Genomic DNA, 20861 nt, shown 5'->3' with positions numbered 1-20861 from the left:
ATTTAGATAAGATCACGTTGATTCGGATATTTCTAATTGGTAAGTCGATCAAGTTTGTCAAGTAACTCGAGGCTTCTCTGTAGATGATTTTGTGAACCAGGGTGTCTGTTCTAACAATTTTTTGTCTGATGGCAAACTCTGTTTGAATATTTTTGAGAGCTAGTGCAAGAATGTCAAACGTATGGGAACCCTTCAGTCTTAAGGCTGGACAAGCAGACTTCCTCTCTAAAGACGCTATCAATCCAGTGAACAATCTCAAAGTAAACATTTTAATGGGATGACCAACAGTCTTGTGATAGAGATATGTGTCTGTTCACCAAGAATTATTACCAGCTTCAGCTTCACCTCCACTTCAAAGTGACCCAATTCATTACTGTTGTGTTTGGTTGGAGAACACTAATCAGTTCAATAACCCAACAACCACACTGTTTTATAGGCTATATCAGTGTAATTTAAGATGAGAAGATCCACTGTTTGTATGACAAAGGGGTCTTTTCATTAAGCTGCGGGGGAAAAGGGCCCTGCGCTGGCGGCAGGGGCCATTTTTCCCATGTGCCCAGGCCCTTTTTTCCTGCAGCCAGTAAACCCCCACCCCCACCCCCCACACAAAAAAATGGCCACACAGTGAGATAATATTGAACTGGTGATAAGGTCTCTGGCGCTAAACTGGCTGTAACTGGGCAGTGTGCAGCGATGCCCAATTACCACCGGGTTATTGCCACGCAAGTCATCTCCGAGGGTTTTCTTTTTCACCCGGAAATGGCGCACGGTCAGGGCAGGACTACCCGGCAGCCGCATTGGGTCAGCAGTAGTCTGGAAGAGCGAGCAGCAAGCCCGTGTTGGGCTTACCACCGCTCTGTGAAAAGGGTCCCAAAGTTTGCAATAGCAAAATCTTGTTCGTGGTTTTGCTATTTCATTTGGTTTAATGAGGAATCGTCATTACATCTTGCTTCTGCTTTTACTTTTAACTGTATGTCTCAGATGTAACTGAGTAAAAGTAGTAAAAATTGGAGAAATTATTACTTCAGTAAAAGTAACAAATGTTATCCTCTATTTTGACAAGTAAAAGTGACAAAACGTTTACTGAAGTGCAGAAACGAGTTCCATTTACTTAGTTACTATACAACACTGCTACCTGGAGTCTTTTGTCACTGACCTGGAACTAACTTGCTTCCTTTCCCCATTGCAGCTGGATTGGAAGAGGAAAAACTCCCGACCTGATATCTCCTGCCTTTCTTTTTAGAAAATTAGCAAATTGAGCATGTGTGGTCTGCTTGTCAATTCTCCTAGAAACAGGTGCATGCAGCAGGCCAACCACATGCAAATAGGACAGGAGATACTGCATGCATGAATGCATTCCTATAGGGGAGAGTTAGGCTCATTTTCCTGCACTGTTCTGAACCTTTAGGGATGTAGACAAGGAAAAAGTTTTCAGTTTGTTTTCAGATTTTGGGCTTTTTTTTTTTTTTTAGCCCAATTTGCGTTAGATAAAATGTTTAAAATCAGTACATGCAGAATCAAAGTAATGCTCCTTAACCTATGAATTAATGTGGATAAAAGTTTGTTTGCATCATTAAAATGTTCTAACACACATTACTTTGATTCTGCATGTACTGATTTTTTAAGGCCTACAAACAAGGGAAGTATTTTTTCACGGAGGGGTGGTGGATATGTGGAATGCCCTCCCGGGGAGGTGGTGGAGATGAAAATGGTAATGGAATTCAAACATGCGTGGGATAAACACAAAGGAATCCGGTTTAGAAGGAATGGCTCCATGGAATCTTAGCGGAGATTGGGTGGCGACGCTGGTAATTGGGGAGCAAAATGGGAGCTGGGCAGACTTCTACGGTCTACGCCCTGATCGTGACTGAATAGATAGGGATGGGCTGGAGTGTAAATTTTAAGGGGCTTTGACATTTAGTACAAGAAGAGTGCTGGGCAGACTCTACAGTCTGTGCCCTGAGAATGGCAAGGACAAATCAAACTTGGGTATAAAGTATCACATACCATGTAAAATGAGTTTATCTTGTTGGGCAGACTGGATGGACCGTTCAGGTCTTTATCTGCCATCATTTACTATGTTACTATGAATGCACACTAACAAATGCACATTCCTAGAACCTCTGCATAATTTAATTGGACCAGTGTCAGGGGCTGGTAGCATATCTTATTTCACCGTAGCTGTGTCAGGAGTTTGTCATCCTGATTCACGAGACCAGTGTTGTGTTTGTGAATTCCATTTTGGTGACACACAGCGATTGGTGGATATCAACAGGATTAACTTTATTGCCTTTACATTTTGTAGCTAAAATTTTTCACCGTACCCCTCTCTGCTTCTCCTTTGATCAGGGGCAGACTGACCATTTGGGCAACCGAGCAGTGCCTGAGAGTCCAGAGGCTCTAGGGGCCCAGATCTCTCTCCCTTTTCCTGCCGCTGCTGCACACTATAGCCCCTCCCCCCCCCCCAAAAAAAAACTCAGTGGGCCCGTCCTGGTCCTCCTTGAAGGACCCCGGTGATAAAGTAGTTTCTTTGGAGGCAGGAAGAACCCCACTCTTTCCTGCCCACTACCGATAGTCTGCCCGATGCCTCCGTGTTTTAGAAATGGCTGCCGAGACGGTTGAGACATGCAAGACTACCGCGGGAAGTCTCAGCGCCCATTTTGAAAACATGGTGGAGCCAGGCAGAATAGCGGTAGTGGGCAGGGAAGAGTGGGGTTCTTTCCTGACCCGAAAGAAGCCACTTTACCACCAGACCCTTCAAGGTAGGACCAGGAAGGGCCACTGAGGCTCAGGGACTGTAGTGTGTGGGAGAGGGGTGGCAGCTGTGGTGGCAGGAGGGCTGTAGTGTGGAAGGGGTGGCGGTGGCAGTGCAGCGATGGGGGAGGAAGTGGCGGGCAGCGGCCAGGGGGGCCCAATGACCTTTACTGCTCAGGGGTCCAGGTCACTGTCAGTCCGTCCCTGCCTTTGATAATAGCACCAGTAATACAATCCCTGTCTAAAACTTAGTTTCAAGATTCCTTTATATTTTGGCCTCTTCTAAAGCCTCCTGTTGTAAGAAACTGGCTGTGCATTAGCATTGCTCCTGGAAATACCTTCTCATTCTTACAGTTCCATTTGAAGCTCTGTTGTATTATATACTACACTTTAGTCCTCCAGGTTAAGCTGGGATCCAGTCACTCCACACGCCTTTGTAATATGAATTCCTTCCCGGCTTGGCTCGAACCTGGGCGACATACTCCGTATTTGCATGGAAGCTGGACTGTAGGAGAAGCACACTTTTCTCATCCCTGGTAATAGGGACATTGTGGTGATTCTGCAAAACAGTGACAAAAATACGGCTTTGAAATTGTTAGCTCAATGTGCTATTTAGAAACAAACAATGATACATGGTTAGCTTTGTGGTAGTTGTTCCCCTAATTGTATACAGTGTACCAAAAGTTAGGCACCCAATTGGAAGTTAAACATTAAAATGGGGGTAAAATGGAAGATAGGCAACTAAGTGATCTCTTACAACGCAATCTGCTCTGAGCCTCCACAGGTGTGAGCGGAATATAAATCCCATGTACAGTAAAGTAAAGTGCACTTAGACTCTATTCCAGTGGTTCCCGGAGGCACTCCAGCTAGCCAGGTTTTCTAGATATCCACAATGAACATTCATGAAAGAGATTTGCATGCAGTGTATCTTAATACAAATTTTGAAGTATGTAATAGATTTTGGAATAATTTATAGTTGTGGTATTATATTGTATGAATATTCATTGTGGATATTCTGAAAACCTGACTGGCTGGGGTGCCTCCAGGACCAGATTTGGGAACCACTGTCCTCGTCTATCTATAACTTAACGCATTACTGCAAATGGGGCATTCACATGGGATGGCATGGATGGGTCAAGAGTGCGCTTTGTAGAATACTGTAGCTGCTACATTTAGGTGTGTCCATTTACACCTGCCATAGAACAAACATAAGTGGTCATTACATAAGAACATAAGAGTAGCCATACTGGGCCAGACCAATGGTCCATCTAGCCCAGTATCCTGTTTTTCAAACAGTGGCCAGGCCAGGTTATAAGTACCTGTCAGAAACCCGAATCGTGGCAACACTCCATACTACAAATCCCAGGGCAAGCTGTTGCTTCCCATATCTGTCTCAATAGCAGACTATGGACTTTTCCTCCAGGAATTTGTCCAAACCTTTTTTAAACCCAGATATGCTAACCGCTGTTGCCACATTCTCTGGCAAAGAGTTCCAGAGCTTAACTATTTGTTGAGTGAAAAAATATTTCCTCCTATTTGTTTTAAAAGTATTTCCATATAACTTCCTCAAGTGTCCCCTAGTCTAATTGCTGACTTATGCCAGTACAGTAAAGTCTTGATTACACAATGCAACAATGATTTTGCTACTGAGAGAAAAACATGTGATTTATGCTAAATTGAACCCGCCGATTCCAAATATGAACTCTGAATTCCAAATATGAACTCTGAATTTGCCTGACACGTCTAGATTTTAAGTCATACATGCAAAGCCTATTCACTTATAATATTAATGCTTGGGATGCATTTGTGCTAATAGTGTAGAACTTCCTTGGGAACAGACGAGCTGAAAACTATGCTGAACTAGTAGACAACATGCTTAAAGCATATGAACAACTTGGCTGCCGAATGTCATTGAAAATGCATTTTTATTACATTCCCATCTTGACTTTTTCCCACCCAATTTGGGACACGTAAGTGACGAACATGGAGAGAGGTTCCATAAAGACATTTCCACAATGGAGAACAGATCTCAAGGCCGCTGGAATCCCAACACGATGGGGGACTACTGCTGGTTTTTGCAACGGGAAAATATGACCGGTCACAAACGCAAAAGCAGATGCCTGAAGCACTTTTAACAGTACTGGGCCTTGCTGAAGTAAGACTTTTAAACTGGAATACGAGACTTTTTTGAAATTTTGTTATTCCATTACATTTTCATATACTGTTTACTACGAAAACTTTGATGTAGATCAGGTCATTGTTGGAGTAAAACTCGTTCTGTAAAAAATTATTCAATGCTTTCCAAGTGCTTAATTCATTTGAAAAAACTTATGCATAACAAAACTTCCTGACGTGTTACAACAATTCTGACTTCGGATTTGGAATACGCACACTGAATTTAGTATAGGACAAATGGTTTTTGACCAGTAGCACACAAAATTTTTTTTTTGTTGTGCTGTGTTTATTCAACGTAAATGGGATTGACCCGTTGTCGGCTAAATGAAGTCAGAAACAATGCAGAGACAAAGGCAGTAAAGACAGGGTCCCAGATCACAATGGTGGTAAAAGTAGAGTCCCGGGATCGGAAAACGGAAAGAGAAGCTGCTGACGTCACCGAGGATCTGTCAGATATGCCAGATGGTCGGATCACCGAAGGTCAGATAATCGAGACTGTATGGATTAGGGGGTCCTTTTATTAAGCTGCGGTAAAAATTGGCCTGAGGTAGTGTGGGGGGGTGTTTTTGGCGTGCACCAGGACATTTTTTTTACTGCGTCTGGAAAAAAGTGCATTTTTTTAAGGGGCTGGGAAATGGGCATATGCTAAAATCAAAACTAGTGCATGCATATACGGCCTGAGCCCTTACCGCTACCCATTGGTCTCGCGGTAAGGGTTCATGTGCTACACATGCAGTAACCGCACAGCACGTGCCAACTGCCGATTACTGCCGTAAACGCTGCGCGCGGTAGAAAACAAAATAATAATTTCGACTGCTGGAATGAGCACGCGCCAAATCCAAAATTACCGCCAGGGGGAGGGAGCACGCTAGCCTGGCGGTAGTCTCATTTTGGCACACACTGCGTGCGCGTAGGCCTTACCGCTGCTTAATAAAAGGGCCCCCATGGTGCAGAAACTTGCCATTATAGACTGTTAAATTTGCGCCTAGATTTTGGCCACCTAACTTTTAGTGCCTCCTAAAAGTGGGTCTTTTACTAAGCAGCGGTAAGCTTAACTGCGGGCTTACTGTTCGCTAATTCGGAAGTATCACCGGGCTACCTCAGCAGCCCAGTGGTAGTTCCCACCCCAAATGCACCATTTTTTATTTTTGTAGCACCGGTCTTTACTTAGCTGTAATTGGGCAGTGCCATGTGTTGCTCGGTTACCACCAGGTTAGTGCAGGAGCCCATATCGCCGCCTCAATGGGTGACAGTCCTGCTTATTTTCGAAGGAGAAGGGCGGCCATCTTCCGACACAAATCGGGAGATGGCTGACCTTCTCCTAAACCCGGCCAAATCGGTATAATCGAAAGCTGATTTTGGCCGGCTTCAACTGCTTTCTGTTGCAGGGCCGGCCAAAGTTAAAGAGGGCGTGTCAGCAGGGTACCGAAGGCGGAACGGGGCGTGGTTAAGAGATGGCCGTCCTCGGCCGATAATGGAAAAAAGAACGGCGGCCCTGACGAGCATTTAGCCGACTTTACTTGGTCCCTTTTTGTTCACGACCAAGCTTTGAAAAGGTGCCCAAACTGACCAGGTGACCACCGGAGGGAAACGGGGATCACCTCCCCTTACTCCCCCAGTGGTCACCAACCCCCTCCCACCCAAAAAATAAATTATAAACATTTTTGTGCCAGCCTTTATGCCAGCCTCAAATGTCATACCCAGCTCCATCACAGCACTATGCAGGTCCCTGGGGCAGTTTTTAGTGGGTACTGCAGTGCACTTCAGGCAGGCGGACCCAGGCCCATCCCCTCCCCACCTGTAACACTTGTGGTGGTAAATGGGAGCCCTCCAAAACCCCCCACAAACCCACTGTACCCACATGTAGGTGCCCCCCGTTACCCTTTAAGGGCTATGGTAGTGTTGTACAGTTGGGGGTAGTGGATTGGGGGGGGGGTTGGGGGGCTCTGCAAACAAGGTAAGGGAGCTATGCACCTGGGAGCAATTTGTGAAGTCCACTGCAGTGCCCCCTAGGGTGCCTGGTTGATGTCCTGGCATGTGAGGGGGACCAGTGCACTATGAATGCTGACTCCTCCCACGACCAAAGGGCTTGGATTTGGGGGTTTGAGATGGTCGCCATTAGTTTCCATTATCGGCAAAAACCAATGGCGACCATCTCTAATGCCGGCCATCTCTACAGGAGGCCCAAATGTTGAGATTTGGCCGGCCCCAACCGTATTATCGAAACAAAAGATGGCCGGCCATCTTGTTTTGATAATACGGTCGGGTATACCGCTTTACGGGGTCGGCCTTAGAGATGGCCGCCCATATAGATGGCCGGCCCCGTTCGATTATGCCCCTCAGTAAGTGCTTCCCCCCACCAAAATAGCCGCACGGCAAGTGCTTCACTTGCCACACAGCCATTTCTTTAAAAAAAAACCCAGCCTTTTACCCACTGTGGTAAAAAGGGCTTCAGCGTGCAGCAAAAACAAGAAGAGGAAAAAAGGGGGCCTGCGCTTCTGTGTTTTTGCTGCACGCTGAAGCCCCTTTTTACCACTGGTTGGCGCCACACTAGAGAAAAACGAAACTTTTCTGGAGCGCTGGAAGTGGTACGCACTCCAGCTGGAACTACTGCCGACGGTCGCGTTGGACCGGTGGCGGTTCCGATTTAGCATGCAGTAAGCCCACGTTGGGCTTTCCGTCGCTTTGTGAAAGACTCCCCCTGAGTGCCATATACAGTACCATCTTTCAGAACCTGGTGTGCATGCATTTTGGATCCCACCAGTAGGTGTCACTCTTTGTCAATGACTGGGATTTTCTTCTCCATCCCTAACCCCTCAAGAGTAGGGAATGTTGTCCTCACAGCATCCTTACCTCCTCTGGCCCAATGAACAGCAGATATGATCTGAAATTGAATCTCGGTCTTTTGCACTGCCACCGAGCCATTTTGTTGGCCAGCATTAGTTTTAAGAGTAAATATTATGAAGCAATATGAAACTATGTGACAGTGGGAATTCTGGAATATATCAGACAGCGAAAGTAAGAGTGAGTGTTGAGGATGTGTATGTGTTTCTTCCCAAAGAGGATAAACCACCACTAGGCAGACTGGATGGGTTATTTTAACTATCGTTAACTATGTTCATAAGAAACCAAATTGTAGGGTTACAGCATAACACTTGTACTCTTTTGACAATTATAAACAAGCAGTGACTATCCTAGGTTGGCTGCCACCCGGGGTGGATCGCCGATGCACCCCCCCCCCCAGGTGCAGCGACCCCCCGGCGCATCAACCCCCCCCCCCCGGGTGCATCTTTAGCTGCGGGGAGCAGCCGCGCGGCTCTCGGCTCCGCTGGCTCCCTGCTCCCTCTGCCCCGGAACAGGAAGTAACCTGTTCTGGGGCAGAGGGAGCATGGAACCAGCGAAGCCGACAGGCGCGCTGCACCCCCCCAGTAGCATGCATCCGGGGCGGACCGCCCCCATCGCCCTGCCCTTGGTATGCTGCTGTAAACAAGTATACCGTAAAACTTTCCATAGACTAGGAATGGGCTAGTTCTTTTCACTATTTCTTGCAATGGATGCACAGGAGGAAATGATGGTCCATAATGCCAAAAATTTACTCCGAGCTCAGAGGCAGCATAGAAGGTTTTCAGGAGAAGATTTCTTTTTCTGTTTTTCACGCTGCAGTGCGGTTTTTGTCTTCTTTTGCAAGTGGAAGGAAGTCCATGCAGGTCTGATCACTTTCAATGAGAACCAAGCATGCGCGCAAGTCCGAGGAAAACCGAAAGCGAAAGCAAACATTGGCGCCTGTTTTTCTGCATTTCAAAAAATTTAAGTGCAAAAATTTTTTTGAAAGGCTCATATTTAAAAACAAAGAACAGTGCCATTGTGTACTGCCACTTCCAGGTTTGTCTGGGCTTGTGCGCAAGAGCCGTGCTTACTGCGTACCCTTTGTCCGCATGTGCCAGGCATGGCCCTCCCCTTGCTTTTGGTTTGTTAGCGCTAATTAACTGTACATATTATTTGCATAAGATTTTTTTTTTTAGTATTGCTTCGCTATTTCGTTACGTTCCTTTCTGCATTATGGGCTTTACATTATGCTCTTCTGTCCGGGTTTTTGAGCATCGGCCCCCAGTCTGCTAATCGATAACTGTTTGGATAAAGCTAGGACAGCAAAAGGCTGTTTTAACTTTATCTAAGTAATTATCCAGCTACTGGTCTGAATATTACCGGTACCTGCATCACTGCCAGTAGCGGCTTTATACCCAGATATTCAGTACTTTTTTCTGGGTACAACCCGGTGTTGACTATCTGGGCATAAGAAACTCTTGGCAGCTGACGTTTAAAAAATGCTGACTGCTAATGGCTGACTATCAGGGGGTTAGTACCACTGTTCCCTCTAAGCCAAGTGGGAGTCCTCCAGGTTCAGTCTTGCCAGTGGGTGGTGCTGTTTCACTACCACATTTTCAATAGTGAGGGGCAGGCAAGCTCTGCAGGACTCCGGGGAATCTGCCCGTTCCTAGATATTGAAAACACAATTTTGAAGCACTGCCTCCCACTGGCAGTAATGCGGTTGGATGACTCGCACTCAGCTTAGAGGGAACAGTGATTTGCACATATTAAATTAACTTAAAGTACGTTAATCTAAAAATTAATGCATGTTAAGTTGATTAGCATGCGTTGATTAGTTATTGCTCAGCATTGGAAAAGTAGTTTGGGACCCACAGTGTATGACTGGAGGGTGAAACTCAGAAGTATCATGGAGTTGGAAAAATTAACAGATAAAAGGAAAGGTAGATATAACCCTGAGGGACAGGAATGGGTGAGGCTGGTGGAAGTCTTGGAGGACAACAGAGGGGAAGAGAACAATACGACATCCTATGGGAAAATGGAGAAGGGAGGGGTGGCATGGGAGAGGAGGGTGCGGGAGGGGAGGGGGGAGAAAATGTTCTAAAAACACTTGGAGCCTTACTATGTTATCAGATGTATTGTATTGGCAATTTATGGTGAAACACAGTTGTGATATCCTGTTGGTTAATAAAAAATGTATAAATAAAAAAAAAAAAAAGTAAAATGTGTGTTCAAATTGAGTATTAAAATGAATAAAGAAAGGTCTAAAAAGTCAGGGAAAAAACCCCAAATGAACTGAAAATGAATCAAACTTTCTTTTGCCCCGTGCATACCTCTAGTCACCACTCATGCTCCTACGCTTTCCTTCATGCTCTTACCTTCCATGTATCATTTTTCTTTTTATACCTCAGCTCATATTCCAGTTCATCTCGAAGTAAATAATTGCTTTCGTACGCTGTTTGCCAGGAAATGTTATATTCCTCTGATAAGGGATATTCAGGTTGAAGGGAGGGTATGGTTTAACTGCGGAAGACAGAGAGAAATACATGTTATACATAGGTGAGGGGCATTATATTTACATATGCTCACACAATTTTTCACAATAGGTGTGTTTAAAACATGAATCTTATTTTTTCAAGCTCCGCCCACCTACCCATGCATTCTATGCAAATGAAATCCAATGAGAACATCATCCAATGGGTCTGCCATTGATTTAACTATCATGAAATGAGTAAATTAATTTTAAAAAGTCTGTCATAATCATCAGAGCCCAATGAAAAGCAATTTATCTAAAAGAAAATCAAATGCTGTAGTAGACATGATTCTTTTGTCAGGTCAAATCAGTGGCGTAGCAAGGGGGGCGGGAGGGGCGGTCCGCCCCGGGTGTCAGCTCGGGGGGGGGGGTGCTCCCTGCCAGCTCCCCCCCTCGGTGAATCGCTCCTGCACCCTACCTTTAAAAAGAATATCGGGAGGCGAGGCGCCTCGCGCCTGCCCTGCACGTAAAAGAAATGTGGACCGTCGGGTCTTCCCTCCCTCGCTCTGTCTGTCCCGCCCTTGCGGAAATAGGAAGTTGTGTCAGCAGAGGGCGGGACAGATAGAGCGAGGGAAGACCCGACGGTCCACATTTCTTTTACGTGCAGGGCAGGCGCGAGGTGCTGCGCCTTGCCTCGCCTCGCCTCTTGATATTCTTTTTAAGGTAGGTACGGGTGGTCAGGGGGGGTGTCATCGTGCTGCACCCGGGGGGGGGGTGCAACGGCGAACCGCCCCGCCCTGGGTGGCAGCCCCCCTGCTACGCCACAGGGCCAAATGATTCCAGATGCAAAGACATTGTCAAATGTGATCAAGTCCCAAAAAACTGGCAACTGGAAACATCTGTGAGCCTTATAAAGGTACTTTCTCAATCCAATTATTATGTTGGTTTTCTGTAGAAAATGAAAATGTGTATGTAGCTCTTTGAAGAGATAGATATTTGGGGGTTAATCTTCAAACGCATATGGATAAATGCTGCGCACAGGGATATTCACAGGCACCATCCGAACAGTATCTCTGGGTATCCTTACAGACCACCTCTGTAGGTCCTCTGCTGTCCTACGTTTTCCAGATAGCAGACTGAGGGGCCCTTTTACTAAGCCACAAAGGCGCCTACGTGCGTCCAACATGTGCCAGTTTGGAGTTAGCACTGGGCTACCGTGTGGCCCTTGCAGTAATTTCATTTTTGACTTGCATCCGCTACGCACGTCTGAAAAATAATTTTTATGTTCTAGTGGCATTCTACGCATGTAGGTCATTTCCAAGACTCTTGAGGCTTGTTAACTTGAGGCCTCAATATCTTGGAGTGTAACCTTGGCACACCAATCACCCGAAGTCTCTATTATTTTTATGAAGTCTCTTTTTATTGAATAAATCACAGATAATTTACTCACAGATAGATGTTCAGAGGTGCTGCTCCAGGACACAGAGACTCCTCAATTTGAGAGCTGTTGGGGGTGGAGATCTGAAGAGAAGTAGATATATTGAAGGGGGAAGGATAGGTGAACAGGTAGGAATGGTCCAAAGCTGGGTGACTGGAATGTGCGATATCTCATTAGGGAGGAGATATTTTCAAGGTAAAAAAAACAGGTTCGATATAGGGAGTTTCAGCAGGACAGAGCTGTCTGGAATAAGATGGTGCATGCTCCATGTCCCTGGCTAGGTGGTGAGAATGCCTCATGGCTGAAGGGACAAAGAGGTGTTGAGGCTTCACACGGGTTCAGGGAGGAGCAGATAGAGACCAATGGGGACAGAGCCTGCCATCGGGTAGCAAGGGGTGGTCCTAGAGGGACGGCTCTCGATTAGAGGAAAGGTCATACCTGGCTGACCTCCCAGGACCAGAGATAGTGAGAATGACCAGGAAATGATAGCAGGAAAACGAATGAGCCAAGCTTGGCAGAGAGAGAGAGGAGGTCTGGGCAGCCTCACAACCAGTGGTAACAGTTCTTACACAGCCAAGCAAGTGTGGTTGCATTGCCTGTGAACTTCATTACGCACAGTGCATTGCTTATGTATCTTGGCAGTGAGAAACTGCAGTAATGATAGTCCTTAGAACTGAGAATAACAGTAAAAGCATTACACACATTTTAGGATCACGTTATACTACTACTACTACTACTACTATTTAGCATTTCTATAGCGCTACAAAGCGTACGCAGCGCTGCACAAACATAGAAGAAAGACAGTCCCTGCTCAAAGAGCTTACAATCTAATAGACAAAATAAAGCAAGCAAATCAATTAATGTGTAGAGGAAAGAGGAGAGGAGGCTATCGGAGGACAGAACAGTCATTACCACCCATTTAACGCGCGAGATCTTACTGCTAAGTCAATGGCTGACGGTAAGGTCCTCAGACCCAAAATGGACGCGCGCCAATTTTTATTTTGCCGCATGTCCCATTTTTGGCAAAAATAAAAATGGCATTTTTTACAGGCGTGCTGAAAAAAATGGCCAGATGAATTACGGCAATTGACCCGCCTTATCCAGATACTCAGTGCCAACCACTATTCAGACAGAGGTGCTGAATATCCTGTGGGGTTTTTTTTTAACGTTATTTTTAATTTTTGATCATTGTTGCCAACATTTTTTTTAATGCCTATAAACAACAACTGAGTATTGACCTGTCACAGTTTATAGGCTGTCCCGCAGCTTCCGACTGCAGTGGCTGACAGCACATTCGAATGCCCCTGATGTGCAGATCAGTCAGCCCGAACATATGCTCCCAACAGTTCGGTTACTGCTTTTCCTGGATGTTAAAAGACCCTTGGGTTTCATAGCCCCCAGAGCAAAGCGCTGTAATATACCGCTGTGACAGAAATAGCGGAGTGGAAAAAGAAATAAACTTACTGTTTTCAATTACAGCAAAATCTTGGCATTCTTTGGAATCTTTATAGTCTTTGCCGTCTGTTTCCATGATATGGACTGTGAATTTGTCCTCCGATGTCAAATAGTCCATGCTTCTGGTGCAGATGAATTGTGCATGGCTCCCGTTTCTGAAGGATTGAATGAGATCGCAGGGAGTCATGTCTTCTGGGTTTTCTGTGTTCCTTGAAAAACATGAAATCTTTAAAAATTATACCTTTCCAGGGTGGGGGTGGGGAGGAATGAAATATGCAATATAGCAATGAAATATTGGCGATTCTAATTTTCTCAGTGATTCGTGTGTTTATTATTATTTTTTGTTTAAAGAGATGGGGAAACCTTCTGCACCTTTGGGCTTCTAGGTCAAATAGAACTGGGGCAGGGGATCTGGTGTCATCAGCCTCCACAGCGGGGCCGGCTTCTGAGGGGCAGCAAAAACAAAATGATAGATCCTGACAGCTACACAAACTTAGGGGACCTTTTACTAAAGGGCGTTAGTGCTACTGCCAGCTTGGCATGCGGCAAATCGGCCCTACCACCAGGCTAGCACAGGAGCCTGGTGTAGTTCGAGTCTCCTGTCTGCCATTTCTGGCGCTGGAAAATACTTTTTCCCCTGACGGTAATTGGGCAGCACTGCATACTGCCCGATTATCGCTGGGTTACTGCTGGAGCCCTCACTGCCTCAGTAAATGGCTGCGCGGCAATTTGTAATTACCGCAAGGTCATTCACTGGCCCTTTAAAAGGGCCTTTTTACCTGTGGCGGTAACAGTGATCTCAGCGCACAGCAGTCCCGCCAACACCACCGCAGGCCACCTTTTACCACTGTTTGGTAAAAGGGCCCTTAAAGACCCATCAGAGCATACATTTTTAAAATTTATATTTTTATTGTAAGGTATAAACAAATACAACCAATGGTCAAAATCAAATTTCATTTCATTTCGTTTATTGTCATTTATATAGCGCTGTTATCCAGATCAATAGAGTTTGATAAATATGTAACCACAATACCAATCATTGGGAAGCGTGAACACTTATCTGCAGTTTGCAAACAGCTTACTTGCAATGGCTAAATGAATTTTGAAAATTGCCTGAGTTGTAGGTGCAGACAACGAGGGTAAATGTTGGTATTTTAGTCATTAATAGAAATATACCAAAAAAGTGATCAATCGAATTGTTGACTACATTCAAATGCTGCCACTAATATACAAGGGGTCCTTTAACGAAGCTGCGGCAAAAGGGGGCTTAATCTGGCATTGGCGTGTGTTTTTGACGCGCACCCAGGCCCACTTTTACGCAGCGGGTAAAAGACAGTTATTTAAAAAAGAAGTGGTCATGCAGCAAGTGAAGCACTTAGTTCGGGTGGGAGCGCTTATCGCCACCCACTGAGGTGGCGGTAGGGCTTCCGCGCTACCCCAGCGGTAACTGGGCGGTGTGCGGCACTGCCCGATTACCGCCAGGTAACACACTGGCACTACAAAAAATACAAAATATTTTGCAGCGCCGGAAATGGCGTGCACTGGGATGGGAACTACCATCAGGCTGCTACGTTGGCCCGGTGGTACTTCTCTTTTAGCGAGCAGTAAGCCTGCGCTGGGCTTACTGCCGCTTTGTAAAAGGGGCATTTAGAGCATTTACATATGTGAAAGCTGCACAAGCCTGCTAAAATGATATTCTACATCGTCAGCTAAATTTCGGAGTCTAAGGAGCCGCATAAGCGTCTACGCACGCAAAATGCATGCCAAAATGGAGTTACGCCTGACTATCACGTGGCTCCTGCGGTAATTTCATTTTCGGTGCGTGTCCGATACGCGCATCTGAAAAATATTTGTTTATTTTCGGCCGCGCGTAACGGACGCGTGCCAAGTGGCATTTGACGCACGAAGGTCATTACCGCCCGGATTCTTTACCGCTAGGTCAATGGCTGGCGGTAAGTTCTCAGACCCAAAATAGACGCGCGGCAATTTTGATTTTGCCGCACGTCCATTTTCAGCAAAAAAAGAGCCTTTTATACAGGCCCACTAAAAAATGGATTGGCGCGCTCCTCAAAATCCACGCCTTCACTACCGCAAGCCATTTTTTCAGTGCGCCTTTGTCAAAGCACTCCTAAAACTTAAGATCCTGAATTTAGACCTACTAATCATTTGCCTAGATTTCAGAGCCTAAGGGCTGGATTTACTAAATCGTGCTATGATGATAGCACGCTCTACCGCTGTTAACATGAATTGTTATTAAATAGATCCCATTGCATAGAATGGAACATGTGGTAAATAACATGCTTTAATGCATAGCATCTTTTACTAAATCTTGCTTTAAGTTAGGTGCTTTGGGGGAGATTCTATATATGCGCCTAAAAAATTGGCGTGGAAATCAATGCCGACTAAGAGTATTCTAAAAAAGGGGCCTAGATTTAGGTGTGATATATACAATACGCTTAGCTGATATATCAGCACCTAAATATATGCACCTCCATTTAAAAACTTGATGTAAATCCAAGCGCGTAAATTTAGGTGCACTGGGTCATATTCTATAACTACATGTGTAAATTTGGGAACTCTCACAAAACGCCTATTTCTCCGCCCATAACCACACCCCTTTTTGCCTGCATGCATTAGAACTTAGGCGCACTGCAGTCCAGAATGCGCTTAGTGAGCTGTGCGCATAAATTCTGATTATTGCCTTGCCAATTAGTGCTCATTATTGCTTCTTAAGAGCTGTTATCAATGCTGATTAGCTTGTTAAGTCAATTATGTTATGCTTGTTGTTATAGTATATGCTTGGATTTCGGCGCGGATCTCTAGGCTTGCTGTATAGAATCTGGCAGTTCGTGCTTAAAGTGAGTGCTAAGCTTCTTTTTCCCACCCAACATTTGCTGTCGTGGACAAGATGCTGGGCTCGATGGACCCTTGGTCTTTTCCCAGTATGGCATTACTTATGTACTTATGTACTTATGAATGGGGGTACCCATCTCTAATGACGGCCCTGTAAAGGGGCGTCCCCGACCATATTATCGAAACAAGATGGGCATCCATCTTTTGTTTCGATAATACGGTCGGGGATGGCCAAATCTCAACATTTGGGTCAACCTTAGAGATGGCTGCCCTTAGAGATGGTCGCCCTTGGTTTTCGCCAATAATGGAAACTAAGGACGGCCATCTCAAAAACGGTCAAATCCAAGCCATTTGGTCGTGGGAGGAGCCAGCATTTGTAGTGCACTGGTCCCCCTCACATGCCAGGACACCAACCGGGCACCCTAGGGGGCACTTTAGTCGACTTCAGAAATTGCTCCCAGGTGCATAGCTCCCTTCCCTTGGGTGCTGAGCCCCCCCCCCCCCAGGTCCACCTGACTGAAGTACACTGCACCCACTACAACTGCTCCAGGGACCTGTATACTGCTACGATGGACCTGAGTATGGCATTTGAGGCTGGCATAGAGGCTGGCAAAAAAGTATTTTTAATCTGTTTTTTATGGTGGGATGGGGTTAGAGACCACTGGGGGAGTAAGGGGAGATCATCCCTGATTCCCTCTGGTGGTCATCTGCTCAGTTTGGGCATCTTTTCACGGCTTGGTCATGAAAAAAAATGGACCAAGTAAAGTTGGCCAAGTGCTTGTCAGGGACGCCCTTCTTTTTTCCATTATCGGCCGAGGACGCCCATCTCCTAATCACGCCCCAGTCCCGCCCCAGTCCCGCCTTCGCTACCCTGCTGACACGCCCCCATGAACTTTGGTCGTCCCCGTGACAGAAAGCCGTTGAGGGTGTCAAAAAATCGGCTCTCCATTATGCCGATTTGGGCGGCCTTGCGAGAAGGGTGCCCATCTCCCAATTTGTGTCGAAAGATGGGCGCCCTGCTCTTTCGAAAATGAGCTGGATAACTACCCACTTCTTAGGATCATAAATATAGGTGCTCACTCCTAATAAATGTAGGGGTCCTTTTAAAAAGGTGTGCTGAAAAATGACTTGTGGTAGTGTAGGTGCAGATTTTGGATGCATACCGATCCATTTTTCAGCATGCCTGTAAAAAAAATGTCTTTTTAAAATTATTGCTGAAAATGGACGTGCAGCACAATGAAAATTGCTGTGCGCCCATTTTGGGTCTGAGACCTTACCGCCAGCCATTGACCTAGTGCTAAAGACTCACGCGGCAACTGGGTGGTAATGACGTACACGCGTCAAATGCCACTTGACGTGCATCCGTTACGCGCGTCCGAGAAGAAAATTTATTTTTCAGATGCGCGTATGGGATGCACGCCAAAAATGAAATTACCGCAAGAGCCACGTGGTAGTCAGGTGGTAACTCCATTTTGGCACGCGTTGGGCGCACGTAGACCCGTATGCGGCTTAGTAAAAGGGCCCCTTAGAAACCTAATCTCAAAGATAGGAGCCTAAATCCTTTGAATATTGGCTTCACACTCACTTATTTCTACAGTCAAAGCACCTACCAGGTTGTAGTGAGATTGTACAACATCCCATTTGTTCCACGGTGGCCAATATGATAGGTACATGTCAACGTTGTGATGTAGTCTACAAAACAAGCGAGGTCTTTACAACATGTAGCTGCAAGAAAAGAGAGCAACAATCATGGAACCATTACAAACTGGTTGACGAATTCCAAATAAGCCGTACGAGGGGCTGGTACAATTTTTTCCATGTATTTCACTGAGAAAGCAAACTATCAGCAGATCAATTGTGGTATCAGAAATGGTTTTGCCAAGTTCCTTTTGGTATACTTGATAAGCATTTGCTGTGATTGGGAATCTAATGTGGAGACAAATCTTGGAATGTTGCCATAGATACACGTTTGGAAGGGAGAGAGGAAGGAGGAAAGAAAGGAGACCCTGGATACAATCCCCTGATATTCAAAAGCATTAAGCCGGCACCTGTGCACAAACAACTTTGTGTAGGAGCTTTCAAGGAGGGAATTTTATAATGGAATACAGGTGCATGTGTTGTCTTTGTAAAATAGATGTAACCCATACACCTATCTGTAGGGTTTATTTATCTACTAGTAAAAGAGGCCCGTTTCAGAGCAAATGAAACGGGCGCTAGCAAGGTTTTCGTCGCCAACACCCCCCCCCCCTCCTCCCTGGCCAACCCCTTTGTTGTTCTGCCATTGCTCCGCCCCCAACGTCATGACGTTTGATGTGAGGGCAGAGCCCGGAGCGATTTCCCACCCCCCTCCGCCGCCTCCCTGCCTGCCAACCCCTTCGCTGTTCTGCTATTGCTCCGCCTTCGAGGGCGTGGCCCGGAGCGATTTTGGTGGCTTCACCACCACGAACCTTCGAACCTTTTTGAAGGAAGTCAGGGCTTGGCTTCACTGACGTCAGTGTCCTCAGAACGTTGAGGGTGAGTTTTATTATAGTAGATATTTTGCTCAAACCTTTTTCAGTAGTAGCTGAAGGTGAGTTACATTCAGGTACACTGGATATTTCTCTGTCCCAGGAGGGCTCACAATCTAAGTCTGTACCTGAGGCAATGGAGAGTTAAGTGACTTGCCCAAGATCACAAGGAGTAGTAGTGGGATTTGAACTGGCCACCTCGGGATTACAAGACCAGTGTTCTAACCACTAGGCCACTCTTCCACTCATACCATACCTTCAGTTTTACCTGGACATGTCCTTCTTTTGAGGACATGGCTGGACATCCAGGTGGGTTTTGCCAGCCTGCCTGTTTGTCCAGATTTGCAGACGAACGGGCAGGCTGGCGGGCAGACGAGCAGGCGGGCCTCAGGGTGTCCTATCCTCCCTTCCCCTCCTTTACCTTATTGTAGTGCCCTGGTGGTCTAGTGGCCTCTTTGGGGCAAGAAAGAGCCCCCCCCTCGTTCCTGCCCGGTGTGGCTGCAGACTGTCTTGCTCCCGGTGCCACTTCAAAATGGCTGCCGAGAGTTCAAGCGGCGGCCTCGCGAGACTTCCGCAGAAGTATTGCAAGGTCACTGCTTGACCTCTCAGCAGCCATTTTGAATCAGCGGCGGGAGCAAGACAGGTCTACAGCTGCCTGGACAGAAAAGAGTGGGCTCTTTCCTGCCCCAAACAGGGGGCCACTAGACCACCAGGGCACTACAATAAGGTACAGGAGGGGAGGGGTAGTGAATGAATGGAGTCATGTGGGTGGAGGGAGGCTGGAAAATTAGGGAAGGGATATACATGGGGGGGGGGGGGAGAGAGGGAATCTGGATTTCTTTGGGGGGGGTCAAAGAGACAGAAGGCGGGGGGGGGGTGTGACAGGGGGGGGGGCGGGGGTGTGACAGAGGGTGAGTACGTGTCCTCTTTTTCCTTAGGGAAATATGATAACTCTACCTATCTGCATTCCTTCTTAGCAACTCTGACATAAAAATTACTCTAGTGCCTACTTTTTTGGAATCATTTTCTAAGCCCCCACTGAAATACGTAAAAGTGTTCCACACGCTGAAGTCACGATGCATGCAATTACTCCCAACAAGTTCAATCATGTGAATGAAATCTCACTGAGCACACGTGAAATAAAAGTCTGATTTTCCAAAGCATAATTTTATATGGACTACATTTTTAGATTTTACTGTGATCTGCAGTCATGTAGCTGAACCATCCTCTCAGTCTAGCTGAAACCTGAAAAAGATGCTGAGAGAAACTTCCTGTTTTAAGTGTGCTGCTTACTGTAATTCAGCTTTGAAGTAGGCAGTCTACAGGGGAACTATCTGGTTTCCGACTCAGCTATTATTTTTTCTGCTTCTTGTGGGGGGTACGCTGAACAAATAACTTGTTTCTCTTTGCTTGGACTCCTAGACCTGCAGAAAGCCTACCTAGAGGTGAATTCTCTTGAGACTAGAAACTTGTACTTGTTAACCGCTGTCCCCAGGATTCTATATAGTGTGACTCGAGTTGCGCACAAATCCAGTCATATTCTGGATTTGCATGCACAACTTGATTGGCTTAATAAGCCAATTGACATTTAACAAGCAATTGATATTAATTGCCTTTAATTAGAATTTATGTGCATAACTTGCTAAGCGTATTCTGCAAAGTGATGCGCATACATTCTAACGTGAGCAGCTGAAAAGGGGGTATGGCCATGGGTTCGTGGACATTTCTAAAAAAATATTTGTTAAAGAATATACCCAGTCCGTACACCAACCCCCCACCCCTGTTTACTAAGCTGCGCTAGCGGTTGCTGTCTGTCAATGCCGACACATTGGCATTAGCACACGGCAGCCGCTAGCGCGGCTTGGTAAACAGGGGGGCAAGTTTTACTTGCTGTAAATGGCTGTGCCTACATTTAGTTGCCGCTAGGTGTATTCTATAAACCGTGCTGAAAAAAAAATACCTAGGCGTATTCTATAAACTACACCTAAAGTTAGGCATGGTTTATGGAATACAGCTAGCCGTATTTATTCTCTATGCCGATTTTTAGGCGTCATATGTAGAAGCTAGCCCTGTATGCCCATGTGAAGGCCTCAGCAGTATATCAAATGCACTAAATAAATAAGCATTAATTTTTCGTATCACATTATGACACATGGCAGAAACTCCATCAAAATTCAAGCTCTAGATGAGAAAATTACATGATGCTCTGCATCATACACTGACCTCTATTTCTAACAAATGAGTTAATTTTATAGAGCACAGCTGTGATGAAATTATGCATTGTTATTTTGTAATGCCATGGATTTGTTGAATATATAATAGCCATGAATAAAGCTCTACTTATTTCAGCCACTGCATTACTACATGTTATAGAAAATAC

General features: G+C 45.8%; 1 protein-coding gene across 1 annotated transcript in view; it reads right to left on the bottom strand.

The window, feature by feature from the left end:
* IL21R (interleukin 21 receptor) overlaps positions 1-20861 on the bottom strand; it is a 66376-nt gene that overhangs the window by 32548 nt on the left and 12967 nt on the right. Inside the window, 7 exon segments of the mRNA XM_030212052.1 lie at positions 1157-1235; positions 3144-3169; positions 3172-3313; positions 10134-10246; positions 10249-10278; positions 13131-13330; positions 17585-17699. Coding sequence (XP_030067912.1) covers positions 1157-1235; positions 3144-3169; positions 3172-3313; positions 10134-10246; positions 10249-10278; positions 13131-13330; positions 17585-17699 — 705 coding nt within the window.

The sequence above is a fragment of the Microcaecilia unicolor genome, chromosome 8, assembly GCF_901765095.1.
Source record: "Microcaecilia unicolor chromosome 8, aMicUni1.1, whole genome shotgun sequence".
In the NCBI taxonomy this organism is placed as follows: domain Eukaryota; kingdom Metazoa; phylum Chordata; class Amphibia; order Gymnophiona; family Siphonopidae; genus Microcaecilia; species Microcaecilia unicolor.
This window is presented reverse-complemented; position numbering and strand designations above follow the sequence as displayed.